The sequence below is a fragment of the Phyllostomus hastatus genome, unplaced genomic scaffold (assembly GCF_019186645.2).
Source record: "Phyllostomus hastatus isolate PE091 unplaced genomic scaffold, TTU_PhHast_1.1 phas_contig_402, whole genome shotgun sequence".
NCBI lineage: Eukaryota > Metazoa > Chordata > Mammalia > Chiroptera > Phyllostomidae > Phyllostomus > Phyllostomus hastatus.
In genome coordinates, this window is record NW_025333873.1 from 5520206 (window position 1) to 5536569 (window position 16364).

At 40.8% G+C, this 16364-nt stretch overlaps 1 protein-coding gene across 3 annotated transcripts in view; it reads right to left on the minus strand.

Moving 5' to 3' along the window:
* Window positions 1–39: 39 nt before the first annotated feature.
* UBXN2A (UBX domain protein 2A) overlaps window positions 40–16364 on the minus strand; it is a 30030-nt gene continuing 13705 nt past the window's right edge. Inside the window, exons 3-7 of one of the 3 annotated variants that reach the window (XM_045844437.1) lie at window positions 14507–14603; window positions 13696–13802; window positions 10981–11118; window positions 9423–9581; window positions 40–5731 (exon numbers count right to left, since the gene is read on the minus strand). In XM_045844437.1, the coding sequence (XP_045700393.1) occupies window positions 5539–5731; window positions 9423–9581; window positions 10981–11118; window positions 13696–13802; window positions 14507–14603 (694 nt within the window). In that variant the 3' untranslated portion in view covers window positions 40–5538. Of the gene's footprint in view, window positions 5732–9422; window positions 9582–10980; window positions 11119–13695; window positions 13803–14464; window positions 14604–16364 lie in introns of all 3 variants that reach the window. The other 2 variants (XM_045844436.1, XM_045844438.1) reach the window with 2 other exon arrangements.

Below are 16364 nucleotides of genomic sequence, written 5' to 3' on the forward strand. Positions count from 1 at the left end.
GCATGCCAACCAAGTGAAAAGATGACCCACAAAATGGAATATTTGCAAATCATAAGGACTTGTATTGGACCATATAAATAGCTCTTCCAATTCAGTAACAAGACAAATAACCCAATTTAGGAATGAGCGAAGGATTTTGATATTTCTCCAAATTGTAGACACAAAAAGACGCTCGTGTCATTAGGTAAATGTAAAACTTCAGGCTACCACTCCAGGTGGACGGCTCTTCTCGGAAAGACAGACAAGTGTTGGGGAGGATGTGCAGAAATCCGACGTTGCTGCTGGTGGGAGTGGGAAGTAGGGCAGGCACTTGGGGAAACTGGCAGTTCTTCAAAGGTTAACTGTGCAATTAGCATATGACCCAGCAATACCATTCTAAGTATATAATCCAGAGAAATGAAAACATGTTCACACAAGAACGTCCACAGCAACATTTTTTACAGCAGCCAGAATGTGGAAATGACGCAGCTGTCCATCAGGGGTAGATGAGCAAGGGTGGTAGGTGTTTCCATACGACGACTACTATGCAGCAGCAAAAGTACATGGATAAAGCCTGAAAACATTAAGCGAAAGGACACCAGCCCTGGCTGATGTGGCTCAGGTGGTTAGGTATTGTCCCACAAACCGGAAGTTGGAGTATTCAATTCCCAGTCAGGGCACATGCCTGGGTTGTGAGCTCTGAGCCTGGGGGGGCACGGGGGCGTGGGGGGGGGCGGTCCAGGCTTGTGCAGGAGGCCATGGACCCATGGTGCTCTACCGCTTTCTCCCCCCTCTTCCCTCTCTCTAGAATCAATATAACGCTTTTTAAAAATAAATGAATAAAAAGGAAAGACACTCGTCACAGAAGACCACGTGGTGTGTGATTCCACTGACCTGAAATGTCCAGAATAGGTCAGTGCAGGAATAGATTACAGATTTGCGGTTGCCTAGAACTGGGGGTGGAGAATGACTGTTCATGGGTGGGGAGCTTCTTGTAGAAGCAATGAACATGTCCTAACATTAGACTGAGTGATGGCTGCACAATCCTGTGAATACACTGAACACTCTGATCGGGTGAGTCGTAAGGTATGTGCATCACATCCCAGTGAGGTGTCTTTTTTGTCTGTCTGCCTGCCTGTCTGTTTGTAAAGGGCAGGAGTGTGCTTCTTCCTACTGGGTGAAATGCCGATGTGATCGTGAGACCTCGAGCTGTTACACGCCGAGACTGGCAGGTCAACGACACAGGAGTCTGGGAGCCTCCAGTGTCCGCTACTTAGTCTAGTGCAAGTCATTCCTTCTATTTCCTACACTTCAGTTCTTTTTTAAAATTGAGGTACAACTGACAATTAACATTATATTAGTTTCAGGTGTACAACCTGATTCCATATTTGTATATATCGTGAAATAGCCTTCAATTCTTTAATATACGAAATGAGTACCTTCCGTTCCCTTGACTGCAGCCCTGTCAGCAGTGGAAGCATAATGAGTTCATGAATGTGCTAAATATTTAATTTCTTGAAAATTAAACATAAACTGTTTAGACACATAATATGCTTTTAATGAAAACGTTTTATATGCATTTTCAGCAGGTCTGGCAACACTTCATTCCCAGTATTTGGACTTGGTTGTACATCATACTACAATTTTCATTTTGAACTGGGTAAAAAAAAAAATCCCTCCTTCTTTCTGTTGCACAAAAATGTAATTAATATAAAGGGCATTTGTTCCTAACAGCTATTCTTGTACTTAAAGTAGTGGCATGTACCTAATGCAATTTCCTGTTAAAAACAAGTATGTTAGATTTCAAAAATTAGCAGTATAATAACCGAAAAGTCTGTTTTTTAATTAAAACAAAACTAAAGATTGATATACTTAAAAATATCTGAAAGGATGCACATCAAAATGTTGTCTGTGGTTATCTTGAGTGGTGGAATAATAAGTGATTTAAAGATCATTTAAGCATATCTGCATTTTATAATTTTCTACAATGTGTATGAATTACCTGTGCAAAAATACATTTAAAGCAAACAGTCAAATACGAGTCTATTGAATAAAGCACTGCTGTTGGAATATTTACTTTGATGAACAATTTTTTAATTAAATGGTTTGCACTTAGACAAAGAACACATGAGTAAACCCTACCATGGAGTCTTCACGCTAGTTCAACTCAGGTCACAAAGGGTGGTGTAAAAAATAAACACAACCACCGAGTTAGTATTAAAAATATCACATTCTAACATCTCTGAGTATTAAGCAAAAGTAACATTGGTCAAAATACCTGGCAAACAGAAGGCACCCAATAAATATTTGTAGATTCTCAAACTGAACGAGTTTGCCAAATAAAAATGACAAATGCACCTGCATGTAACTATTTTAGACCAAACAAGTATAAATTATTTCACAGATCCTTTAATAAACAGTATTTCACCCTTAAGACAACAGTTCTTTAACCATTACTAAAGGATTGCTTTCAAAGTATTTTAAGGCACTAAAATAGATGCATAAATACCATATTTTCAGCACAATGAAATGTAGTAAAAAGTATTCTGAATGACAGAAGTATATAAAATAACTAAGATCACTTTTATAACCTGGATTATACATAGTAATTTAACTAATACATGAGAATCTCAAAATTAGAAATGTATGTTTATGTATCGGCCCTAACAGTGATTTTCAAGAAACTGAAAACCATTTTAAACTACTTAGTTCAAATTATATTTCACACCTAAGGTGTTTATTTTCCATTTTGCTTTCCCTTGATTAAATTCAGTTTATGTTTTCTAAAATCAACATGTTTTGAATATTCGATACATTTAATGAACAACTTTACAATGGGCAACTGATTTCAGGTAAAAAGCTTCATCCGATGATTCTAATTTTAGAAAACCTCTGAGGATAGTATTCACATCAACGAACGTTTCTGCAGGTAACAAAGATGAAGGCTATTGCTGGTGGCAGGTCTTTCCCTACTGAACTTCTCACTGGGGGGTATTCTACATGGACGCACGGGCGAACCTCCCATGTGTCTTCTGGCTACATAATCATAAACTGGAACCCCAAGAAAGAGGCTTTCCTATAGGTGTAAGGCAAACATTTCCCATGAGAGGACCCTTTACAGAAATATATGGAGAATCACACAATGACTACAATCATGCAAGTAGAAATTATAAAACGCTTCACGATAGGCCTATATGAAACATTTCTTTTACATACTCTTGGAAATATATTAATAATCATCTTAATGTTACTTTAAATGAAAGAGAAGTTCATGGATTTTACTGTCCCCTCATTATTTTTAAAAATGTCATTATTTTTGTTTTATTGGAGAGATGGCTCTACCACAAATGTAAATGTCACTGGTAATATTTTTCAATTACGTGCCTGTTCATTTCTGAGAGTAAGTAACAAAAGGAAAAGGCTTTCCTTTATCCTCCTTCTCTTCCTAATAAAAAGATAGGCCTCTGCCGTCCCGAAGGCTGGGAGCTAGAAAGAAAGCACTCTTCAGGTGGACCTCACACAGAAGATGTGTCTTACGGAGCAGGTCCTCTAGTTCTGTGTGAGCACAGCCCTTCTGTTACCCCTGAGCCTTTAAGAAAAAGCTCATGTAAATGTTCCAGCCTTGTCTCATCTGTGCTTTTAGAAGATAAAGTATAGGTTTACACCATGATTAGTTCAGAGTCAAAGGGGAACGGGTCTAAGAACAAACTGGCGGACGAAGATAAAACCTGGAGGACGGGCAGCCCCATTTCAGGGGGGGGCGGGTCTTCCAGGGTCCGTGGTGACACAGGGCGTTGTTTTCTTAGGGGGGTGGGGAGGCTTTCGTGCAGGGTTTCCTGGAGGCCCATTCCTCCACTCCGTACCGAAGAATCAAAGGAGATGAAAAATGCAGAGGTCTGGGATTCGTCCCAGATCCGATGAGTCAGAGTGTCCGCGGTGAGAAGCGGGAATAGGCATTTTGAACAGCTTCCCAAGCGATTCTTACGCTAGGGCCTGAGAATCACTGCTCTGTGAGAATGGCTCTTTCAGGGGTCCACAAGGTCAGAGCTATTTTCACAGTCACACTAAGACGTTATTTGTTTGCTCATCTTCTCATGAACGTACAGTAGCGCTTCCTGGAGGCCACGCGATGTGTGATCTCGGAACAGACTCAACGCAGAAGCAGACACAGGAGTCCATCTGTCTTCTTTACATCAGACAGGAAAGACATTTGCAAAAACAGAATACAATGCCACTTTTCTCGCTAAATCTTTTTAGTTTTGTTTTTGGAAAATAGACTTTTTTCATAATAATGTTTATATTAACACATTTATTACTTTTAAAGGAATAAATATTTGATAACAATTTTTAATATATTTATAACCCACACCCACAAAAGGTCTTGGGACCAAAACGTTTGAGAATTCCTCTCCCCGGCAGAGACCCGGCGCCCTGTGACCACCGCTGCTGACCGGCGCAGCAGCGGCTGCTTAGTTCCTTGGCGCACTAAAGGGATTCTTCACCTTAAATGTGATTTGACACATCGTTTGCAAAAAAGCTTCCTAAACTTAGCTTTGGGGCAAGGGAATTTAATCCAACAGTGAAATAGTGGAAGTCTAGCCAGTTTTAAAGTCTAAGAAAAAAGGGTGTTTTCCCTGGTGATATCAAAATGTAATAAATGACCCTCTGATGCATACACAGGTTGACTCTAATGTACAGAACAGAAAAACTACACAGTACATGATGAATTTAAAAATACTAACTAGCAATGTGACAACACCACATTAGGTTCTAAGTAGCTCAAACAAATGACTTACTCCACATGGAAGCTAAGAACAAGCCTCTCGTTTTTGAAGGAAAATAAAATAGGGGATAAACTGGGGTTCTTGGAGAGAAAAAGGATTTTTAAAAAATTACATTTCTCAAGAATGTAGAAATGTGAGTAGGCGGATCAATACTGACATTTTTACTAAGCTACAGATTTTTATTCTTACATGAAAAAACATCTTGGGTACGATTGTCAGGTGAACATCTTACCATCAGAGAATTCGAACGAGAACATGCCGAGGCTCAGGCACAGGTGCAGTGAGAGCGACACCTTCCAGCCTTCTGACTGCGTCTCAGGTGTGACGTAACCACACGGATGCTTTCCACCCGCCATGTGTGACTTCTAATGTACGGCCATGTAAAAATTTGGAGACAGCTAACACTTAAATAAATCACTGCTGTTCGGGGATGATCTTTAAATGGATGATACTGTGAACACATCTGCTGATCTGTACCACATTAAGATACTAAATGACACAGTCTTTTCAGATATCTTACGTTGGTCACTGGTATTTAAAAATAAGTATATTTTTCTGAGTAGCCTTCGGAAGACAGTGCCCTGAATATGGTTTCCAGCCACAGTTTACTCTCCTCACTTGCACTTACTTGAAAATCTTCTCATCCGGAAGGAAAGAAACGGGACTCGAACCCACAGTCCAGCAAACCCAACTCTGCCCCATTCTGGTTTGCAGGTCCACGTATCACTGTCATTTCTCTGCAAACTTTCCACTTAAAGTGTTTCAAAAATCAATGTTATGAGAGTTCTCTGAAAGGTTCGGTGGTTTTCTGGAGTCTCTGAATGATGACAGCATTCTGTAAACGGGCTTCTTCCAGCGTGAGTGTCTCATCTAGAGATCTGAGGAAAGGAAGAGCAGTCGCCAGGGAAAAGGGAGGGCTTCTCGGAGATCCTTGGTACTTTTCAATGAAGTCTTTGATGTGGCTTATCCTGTAAAACGGCACAAACTATTAACACACTTTTATGAAAACCTGAACTAGCGAATTTAAAGTCGTGACTTGTGAAGATATCTGCCTGTGTTATCACATAGAACATGCAAATTATAATGACAGAACTGATCATTTGGGCTTTCAAAGCTTGGCCCGTGGTGATAGTAAGGAATTACTATTCATTATCTCAGGTGTGACAAGGGTGTGATGGTTACATTTTCAGAGAGTGTCTTTTAGAGATACATACTGAAATATTTACATATGAAACTGCATGAAGTCTGGGATTTGCTTAAAAATAGTTCAGTGGAAACCAAGTGATAAATCATTATCTTCTCTTTTATGTATCTCAAAGTTTCTGTAATAGAAACTTGGCGTGTCTACAAAGCTAGCTCTGAATGGAGCAGAAATGGTCCAACTGGTGACCCTACACAGACAGGCACGTTTCTCTTAAAACCCAGCCCATGCTGTGCCTCAGGTCCAAGGAGGAAGATCCTTACCAGAGCGCGTGGGATCGGAGTACAGTGAACACTGTGTAAAACAGTGACTGCAGTCTTGAAGGTAGCTCCAACTTACATTCACCTAAGAGTGTGTGTGTGTTTGTACGGGGAGAGCACGCATGTGGTTCGTTAAAACTAAGATGCCGCTGATTTTAAGACACATCATTTTATGTATTATTAAAAAATCCAGACTATGACAAAATATTCTTGTAACACAGGAGTTCATTTTGTATTTATTGAAAGAGCACCTTTACCCTAATTTCATAGAAACATTTATCCAATCGCCCATGTGCTTCGTCGAATAAAATGGTTAAGTCATTCTTAATACTGGAATGTCGTCATTCAGACTCGGGTCCTCGGAAGCACTTTAGATCCCGTCATTCATGCACATGTTTTTCCGCCTGGTACCCGCCCTCTGAATCATCAGTTGTGTTGGTGATACAGAATCTCTTTCAGAAACTGCTCTAGTACTGTTCCTGGAATGCTTTTTGTTCACCTGACACCTGTTTGCAGGCTTTGAGGCAGAGACTAAGGCAGAGACAACTGTGGCATGATTGCCACGTGGCCAGCAATGGGTGCGTCCCCGAGGCAAGGATGTGAAAATGGGAACAATGGTGCAACTCAGAATGAATGAAGCACGGCACGTTGCAAAAGCCAAAATTCTCCCATTCAATCAGTTCACTAAAACTCACAAACTGCCACTCGAATAAACCTGTGCGGTCACCAAAAAGGGCTAGGACATGGTTCCTGTGCGTTTATTTGAGTACCAAAAACTGGATAACTAAAGGCTATTTATGGCAAACCATATGCACATAAGAAGTAAGAAGACGGTAAGGATTAAAGGAACTGTGCAGGAAAAATTACAAATGTATACTATGATCTCTACAATCACATTAAGATAATAAAAAATGCAGATCTTAAAAGCTGTAAGAGGGTAAACACATACCTGTAAAGCTCAAAAGGAAGCAACAAGAAGGAATACAGAACAGTAAGACACGGGATAAGGAGGAAACAAAGAGCAAGAAGGTCGTGTTAAACCCACTAGTTCAGGACACTGCATGTACTATAAGAAGTGGACTAAACATTCCAATTTCAAAACAAAACCCTGATTAATCATCACTTAATATATACTGTTGGCCAATCAAAGTTTTTTAAATGCTTTAGCCACTTGGGGAAAAGGAATCCAGGTGACTACTTGTGATGGGTAATGCCAGAAGTATGTTTTGAGCTAGGTGGTACCCACGTGCTTATTTTATTATTGTTTTAACTATGTATATATGCGGTCTGTCCGGGAAAAGTCCAGCCATTGTTAACATAATGAGAATGATTTGCACGACATCAATGTAACTGGCAGCTAGGGAGAGTGGACTGGAATGCGCATGTGTGAACAATGACGACTTCACTGTACTAGTCAGTGGAGGTGGTAGACTCTGGCAAGTGAGCATGTGCACTGTGTGGCCGTGGCATTCAAAATAACCAAGTGAGTGGAGCAGTGAATCTGGATCAAAATTTGCATTAAGCTTGTACATCCCTCCAGGTAAACTATTCGGTTGATTCAGAAGGCCGCAGCTATGGGCAACTGGTAACTGGCAGCTTCATCACGACAACGCACTCACTCATGTACCACCTCTCAGATAGAGGGTTTTTAAAAAAAATATTTAAAAAATATTGTATTTATTTATTTTTAGAGAGAGGGGAAAGGAGGGATAAAGAGAGGGAAAGAAACACTGAAGTGAGAGAAACATCAGTTGGTTGCCTCTTACATGGATTAGCTGCCTCTTGTGTACTGGCCTGCAACCCAGGCACATGCCCTGACTGGGAATCAAACTGGTGACCTTTTGGTTCTCAGGCTGACGCTCTCCACTGAACCACACCAGCCAGGGCATCGTGTAGAGTGTTCTGGTGAAACATCACATCACCCAGGTGACTCAACCCCCCTATGGCCCAGATTTGGCACCCTGTGACCTCTGGCTTTTCCCAAAACTAAAGTCACCTTTGAAAGGGAAGAGATTTCAGACCATTGTTGAGGTTCAGGAAAATACAACAGGGCAGCTGATGGCGACCGGGAGAACTGCGTGAGGCCAAGGTGCCGACTTTGAAGGGACTGAGGCATCCTTGTCCTATGTACAGTGTTTCTTATATCTTATTTTTCTTCAATAAATGTCTCTATTTTTCATAGTACATGGCTGGATTCTTTCTGGACAGACCTCATATATTTTTTGATCATCTGTATAATACTCCCCCCAGAACTTTTAAATGTTTTTAAATAAAGGCAACCTATATATACAATGTTCCTAGTTTTCATCAAAATAAAGAAAAATTAAAAAGGCATAAACAACTGGAAAAATTCACCAAACTGATAATAGTGATTATCTTTGGGTGATGGATTTAATTTGACTTTAATTTCTTTCAATACTTTTCTGTATTTTGATTCTTCTTCTACAATTAACAGAAAGATATATATGTAATGCTAATGACTGATTTTTAAAAACATTAAAAAGAATTCTTTTAAATTTACATATCTAGCCCTGACTGGTGTGGCTCAGTGGATTGAGCACTAGCCTGTAAACCAAAGGGTCACCTGTTCGATTCCCAGTCAGGGCACATGCCTGGGTTGCGGGCCAGGTCCCCAGTACAGGGTGCATGAGAGGCAACCACACACCGATGTTTCTCTCCCTCTTTTCCCCTTCCTTCCCTTCTCCAAAAATAAATACGTAAAATCTTTTAAAAAAATTTTCTTATTTCTTTATTTTTAGAGAGGGGAAGGGAGGGAGAAAGAGAGAGAAAAATATCAATGTGTGGTTGCCTCTCACATGGCCCCCACTGGGGACATGGCCTGCAACCCAGGCATGTGCCCTGGCTGGGAACTGAACCAGCAACCCTTTGGGCTGCAGTCAGCACTCAATCCACTGAGCTACACCAGCCAGGCCATAAATACATAAAATCTTTTAAAAAAAGAAATAAAATAATGTATCCAGTTAAATCGGAAAATTATTCAAATGAAATGAGAATCCATAAAACAGACTGAAAATACTTCATTAATGCCTAAGAATTTCTATTGTCATGATAAATTATGTTTTGAGAACTGTTTATTAAGATGCTTGGTTAATTAAAATGACTCTTGAGTGAATTAAATGAAAGAAGTAAAAATTAAAATTAGGAAAAAAAACAGAGACAATGAAATGAAAGACTCACCTATGAGACATGTTAAATTTCTGAACAATCCTTTTCCCGCTGGCTAGCCAGATCTGTACACTAGTGATGGGTTCCTGGTGGTTTAGTGGGACAAGAGACAAATTATTTTTCTTCTCAACTTCAATACTTTTTGCTTTAGAAATAATTTTTGGTGTGGCACTAAAAAAAAATCCAGACAACAAAGTCAGGTGCATGGTTTTTTTTCACTAAGCAAAGCTTTATTGTTAGCAATTACTATAAACACTTTACATGAAGTATAGCTTTTGGGAATATTTCAGTGAGTCACACTGTTTCCTCAATAATAATGTAAAGATATTAATGCTATTATGTCTATTATATATGATTATAGAAATCTAATAAAATTATGCCTATCCAAGTAATTTGTAGGCATATAGAAAATGCTATGTAAATATATTGTTAGTACATATTTGAATAATTTGGACTTTACCCACTCCAGATTAAAATTTCTAAAAAATTATAAATTCTCTATAGAGATTAGTCCTTGGTAAAAGAAAGGAAACAGGCCTGGCTGGTGTGGCTCAGTGAACTGAGTGCCGGCCTGCAATCCAAAAGGGTCACCGGTTTGATTTCCAGTCAGGGCACATGCCTGGGTTGTGGGCCAGGTCCCCAGTTGGGCAAGTGAGAGGCAACCGATCAATGTATCTCTTGCATATTGATGTTTCCCTCCCTCTCTTTCTCCCTCCCTTCCCCTCTCTCTAAAAATAAATAAATAAAATCTTTTAAAAAAAGAAACAAAGTATTTTCTGATCGTTCTGAAAGTCACATCCAGATACTTTTATATATGTAGATGAATCTGTATATACCTTACCAATCTGGATATTATATGAGAATTCATAAAAATAAAAGTGATCCCACATCTGACCTCCTTGCATATTCTGTCATAATACATAATGATATAATGACATCATGAAGACTGCAAATTCTGAAAATAATGAAAGGTTTTAATACTGCAAACATCTGGAAGAAAGTGACTAACACTGTTTACCTCTTTGAACATATTTATTACTGGACGATAAAGCTTATTTTCATTAACAGAAATAAATAATTTTAAAAATGCAGGTCTTGATGCTGACACCAACTGTAGCAGGCACTTTTCATGTTATTACCTCCAAGTCCAGACACGGGATACAGGACACGACGCTGAAAGCAGTGGTGAGCGCAGGGTGGAGGGAGGCCTGCGTCCCAAAGCCAGCACGGGCACCCCGGCTTTCACGGCCGAGCTCGTGCGGTGGGTGTGAGGGGGAGGAAATGCTTCATGCGTCCAGTCTGGCCTAAAGCCCTCAAGGAGCCAGGCCCTACAGATCTGATGACGTCAAACAAGCCTCCCAGGTATTTTTATTGTCGTGCCAGCGTGTGTGCATTTACACGAGCGTAAATACGACTTAGAGGGGTCCTCACAAAAGTCAACGCGAGAAACGTTATTTCCAGCGGGGGAGGCGATGGACCCCGTGTTTGTGGTCTGCCTGGGAAAATAACGCTGGGCTGAGTATCAGCCAAACCCCTGCTTCCGGGCGGCACGGGCCAGCAGCCCACTCACCTCCCCAGGCGGTGGCCTCGCCCCGAGAAGGGCTGGAACACGGGCTTCGTGGACACACACACTTCGTGTTTCTTATCCTCGACTTTCACGTCCACCTCCTCTTTATCGAAAGTCCCCTCCAACTCTGAAGGCAGTTCCCTTGGGAGGGAAAGAAGCAAAGTGACAAAGTTCGCAGGGTGCTTTTCCTTCCTCTGAAAAACACACTCTATGTGCACAACGAACTGGAAAACTCACAGAAATAAAACAAACTCTTTACAATAAAAAACTGAATGCATTTCATTTACATGATAGTTAAATAGTACGAGTACCAAAAACCAGGAAGGACAACATGGAATGATTTTTAAGACTACAAAGTCATGAACAGCTTGAGTTACTCAGCAGTACCTAGAATAGTGCGAAAGTCATGAGATATTTGATGACCACATGCTGCTAAATTTAAACAATTTGATCATTTTTACAGGTGTCTGACTAAGGCTAAAAAATGTACTAGAAAAATCAAGCTCTCATTTTAATTTTTAAATAAAAGTATAGATTTACTCTGGAAATAACAAATAAAAATAAAATGTGAAACACGTTAAACTTTTTTAAAACTGTTTTCCCATGTCACCCCCCTATAACAGAGAGGTTAAAGTAACACAGGTCTGCACTCAGCCCCGGGCCTGGCCCAGCACACCGCTGGCCCCTCCTGTGTCACTGGAGCACCTTGCAACCCCAAGGGCAGTGCCTGGGGCACCGCGGGAGTGGGGCAGAGAGCTGTTGAATCCTATGATCTGTTAGGGGCACTGGAAAGTTTCACAGGGAAGTTTTTAACAAATGATGAATCTTAAACTTTTACAAAATAATTGATTTTTTTCTGACATCTGAAATAATACAAATTTATTTACTATGTGCTTATGAGTTACGTACTTTTCTGTGTGTCATACTTCAAATTTTTAAATTTAAGAATAAACAATACATGCATGTTCTAAAAAATAATGCATAAGAAATGTAAACACATATCAACTTGAAAGTGATAGTCCTTATAGTACCGTTCTTACTGTAATAAAAACTTTGATGTTTTTTCTCCATACAGTTATACATATATATATATATATATTGCTGTGGATGGTATCAATCTACACAGACCACCTGCAAGCTGCTTTTTTAAAGCGCTACACCACTGAAATCTTCCCGTGTCAGCATACAGATATACATCATTCATTTTTACCAAATGCACACTACTGTTCTGTATTACAGTAGATCAGATGGTGTAAACACATATTCTTTCCACCTTTTCCTACTGATTTGTAAGCACTGTGTATGTAGTCCATTTACATGGCACATATGTGTTTTTAATATTTACATAACCAAATTTATCCATCTTTCTTATATTGCTTCTGGAATTCATGCCAAGTATAGCCATATGCAACACCATGGATGAATATCCCACTGAAGTAAGCTGAGCAGACACAAAAAATAAAATAAACACATTACATTTACATAAAGTTCAAAAACAGGTAAAATGAGGGGAAGGGAGGGAGAAAGAGAGGGAGAGAAACATCAGTGTGTGGTTGCCTCTCTCACACCCTCTACTGGGGACCTGGCCCACAACCCAGGCATGTGCCCTGACTGGGAATGGAACTGGCGACCCTTTGGTTCTCAGGCCGGTGCTCAATCCACTGAGCCACACCAGCCAGGGCCAAATAACCAATTTTAAGCATAGGCAAAGAAAGAAAAAAAGGGACAAAGGACTTGGATAGATTTTTCATTGAAAGAAGGTATTCACGTGGCTAATAAGCACATGAAAAGATGCTCAACATCATTGGTTATTAGGGAAATGCAAATCAAAACCACAATAAGCTTCCACCTCATATTCACTAGGATGGTTATAATAGTAATTTTAAAAAGCCGACACTAACCCTAGCTGGTGTGGCTCAGTTGGTTGGGTGTCCTCCCACAAACCAAGGCTGTCGATTCCTGGTCAGGGCACATGCCTGGGTTGTGGGTTCAGTCCCCGTCCAGGTGTGTACGAAAGGCAACCCATCCGTGTTTCTCTCACATTGATGTTTCTCTCCTTCTCTACCTTCCCCTCCCTCTACAATCAATATGCATGTCCTCAGGTGAGGATTTTGAAAAAATCACCGGAAAACAGAACCAAACAAAAAACCTGACACTAACAAGAGGCAATGAAAAAATGAGAACTCTCGTACATTGTGGCTGGAAATGTGAAACGGCACTGTCACTTTGGAATACAGCTCGGGAGTTCCTCGTAAAGTTAAGCGCAGAGTTCACAACAATTCTGCCCGCAGACCTGAGAGAACGGAAACACATGCCCACACAAAGTTCACAGTAGCATTATTCATTAGAGTAGAAATGTGGAAACGGCCCAGATGTTTTTCCATTGGTAAATGGATAAACAAATGTGGTACCTGTGCAAGAGAAATCACAATTCAAAGACTATAAAGGTACTTATAAATATTAAACGTAGCAACTAGGACGTGGTATTAAGTAATTCTTGGCAAAGTAAACTCGTTTAGGTCAGATTTTGATTGATCAGAATTCAAATTCCTACACTTTTTATCAAAATTAAAACGGTGTCTCTCTTAAGAAAACCCATCCTATGAAAATCTAAATTTGTAAGTATCTATGAATGTGTAGGCATGTGTAAACAAGATTAAAAAGGATTCTTCCTAATGAAACAGCCCGAACATATCCTTCTATTTACAGACTGCTTACCCTTTTTTGATGGAGTTCAGAAACTGCTGACTTGCACCATCTGAATAGCTTCGGAAAGCGTCATTGACCGTGAATCCATTTTTCCATAATTTTATACTTACATCTACCTGGAAAGCAGTAAGAAACAAAATGCATCATGTTAATTAAAAATATACTTCTGGCCCTGGCTGGTGTGGCTCAGTGGATTGAGTGCCGGCCTGCAAACCAAAGGGTCACCAGTTTGATTCCCAGTTAGAGCACAGGCCTGGGTTGAGGGCCAGGTTCCCTGCAGGGGGCGTGGGAGAGGCAACCACACACTGATGTCTCTCTCCCTGTCCTTCTCCTTTCCTTCCCCTCTAAAAATAAAATAAGTAAAATCTTAAAAATTTATATGTATATACTTCTGTATATTATGGAAATGTTTTACATGCACTTCACATTCTGTCACGCAATATTCATAAGATGTGTACTGAAGGGTTGGGATTTACTAAAGCTTGTAATTTTTACTGCCTCATCGAGCACATTCTTGCTTGAAAGCAGTGTTTACTGTCTCCCTGCAAGTGCAAGCGAAGAACACGGGACCTACCAGGACCTGGAGTCCCTGCCTTGATTCCTTCTACAGTGCCAACGGCTTTACTCCCAACACCGCTCTCGCAGTGCCGGCGCCAAGTCAACACAGTGACAAGGGAATGACATCTTACTACTCTGACAACAGTTTTGACCTCACGGACCCGCTGACAGGTCCACCTTTTGAGAAACACTGGAAGAGAAAAAAGTGACGGGCATTTACCGGCTTCTTCTGCTCGCTGGGAGACAAGCGTTTGGCACCAACCTTCTGAGCCTCCTCAAAAAGGCTGTCAACAAAAGATTCACAAGTTGTTTGTCGGTTCTCACTAGCAGGCTGGCTGTCGGATCCTGTTTCACAACCCCTATATCCGCAAAAGAGAAAAATAAGCGTCACCGACTACCCGCGCTCTAAAAATCTACATGAATTGTTCCAGGTAAGGGGTCCTGAGCTGAGAGGCTGCGCACTGCTAAGTCCGCCATCTAGACCCTCTCCTCAGTGAAGGCATTGATGACAGATATGTGACCTTGGGAAGTCATGAACGCTTTTGGTGCACAGCAGGGTTTTCTCAAGTTCAGTCTTTGTTGTGCAGGCTGTCCTCCATGTTGTAGGATGTCCAGCAGCATCTGTGGCCTTGACTCAACAGATGTCAGTAGCATGCAATTCTTCCTCCCCCAAAGCGTGGTAGCAGCCAAATCCATCTCCGAGGGGTGTGTGTGTGTGTGTGTGTGTGTGTGTGTGTGCGTGCATGGGGGTAGGGGTATCTCACCAGGCTGAAAACCACTGGCCCAGAGTAAAAAAATGTGCTCTTTGTAAAAAGCTCAACCTGGCTTTCAAAGGGGCTGGGAGGAACTTTCTGGTGATAGAAAGCACTCTTGAAACTAAAGGTATTGAACCCCACCAGGAACTGTCACAGTCTCAGCTTTGAGACTTTACACATTTCGGAATGAGGTTTCCCACTAGACACTTCTGTTTCTGGTGGTTTAATACTCCACTCTGTTTTCTTTATTGAGGCATACCTGACATACAACATTGTATTAGTTTCAGCTGTACAAATACTAATTTGATATTTGTATAACCTGCAAAACAATCCCCGCAATACGTCTAGTTACCATCTGCCACGACACAGCGACGAGTGCTTTTGAGGCTGGACTTGCCAGCTTTCAAACGTGCGACACGGTATTAGCAACTACGGTCACCGTGCTGCCCTGCACGTCCCCGAGACTCATTCACAGGACACCTGCAGGTCTGTCCCTTCTGATTCCCTTCGCCCGTTTTGCTCACTTACGAATACTGGCTTTCATTCTGTATTTATATTATAAGAAATATTACCTAAGATTTCCTTGATGGCAAAAGTATTTCTGGCTGATCTTTTTTGAAACCATACAGATAGAAGGTTCATAAATGTTCTGAGATACACATTCTCTGACTCAGGAAATAATCAACACTTTGTATAGTTCTTGTACTATGCCAGGAACTACAGATACTCTTGCTACATTCTGTAAGTGAGAAAAAGGAGTCACGGACAGGTGAAGTTACGTGCCTGAGGTTACAGGTAGTAAGTAGCAGAAACAGAAGTTAAACCCTGTGAAAGTCTTCCAAGCTACGCTCCTAGCCATACTATGCTATTAAGCCTCTCTCAACAGCTAGCATTCACTGAGCATTTATTAATACATGTTGGGAACCATTCTAAGTACTTCACATGTGTTATCTCACTCAATCTCCACAAAGATCTAAAGGGCACGTATTGTTTTTATCCCCATTTAATAAATAAAAAGCTCAAGCAATTTGCCCGAGATCACAAAGCTATTGGGAGGTGGGGCTGGAAACTGAATCTAAGTCACCAATGCCTGTGCTCTTAATCACTGCGCTAGACTCTCTCTCGAAACAGCCATTATTACATTGTTGTCAAATTGCTGACAGGGCAGTATTTTAAGTGCGTCCTTTCTACTCTCCTAATAATTCTGGATCTACTCCTAAGACACTCCGTATTAGCATAAGGTACTAACCACTTTTTCCAAGATACTGACTGACTTCTATTCAAAAATAATCGCACCCTAAGACCACTGCTCACAATACGAATGACTCTCCCCTTTCTTTAACAGTAGAGCTGTGTGTCAGTAGA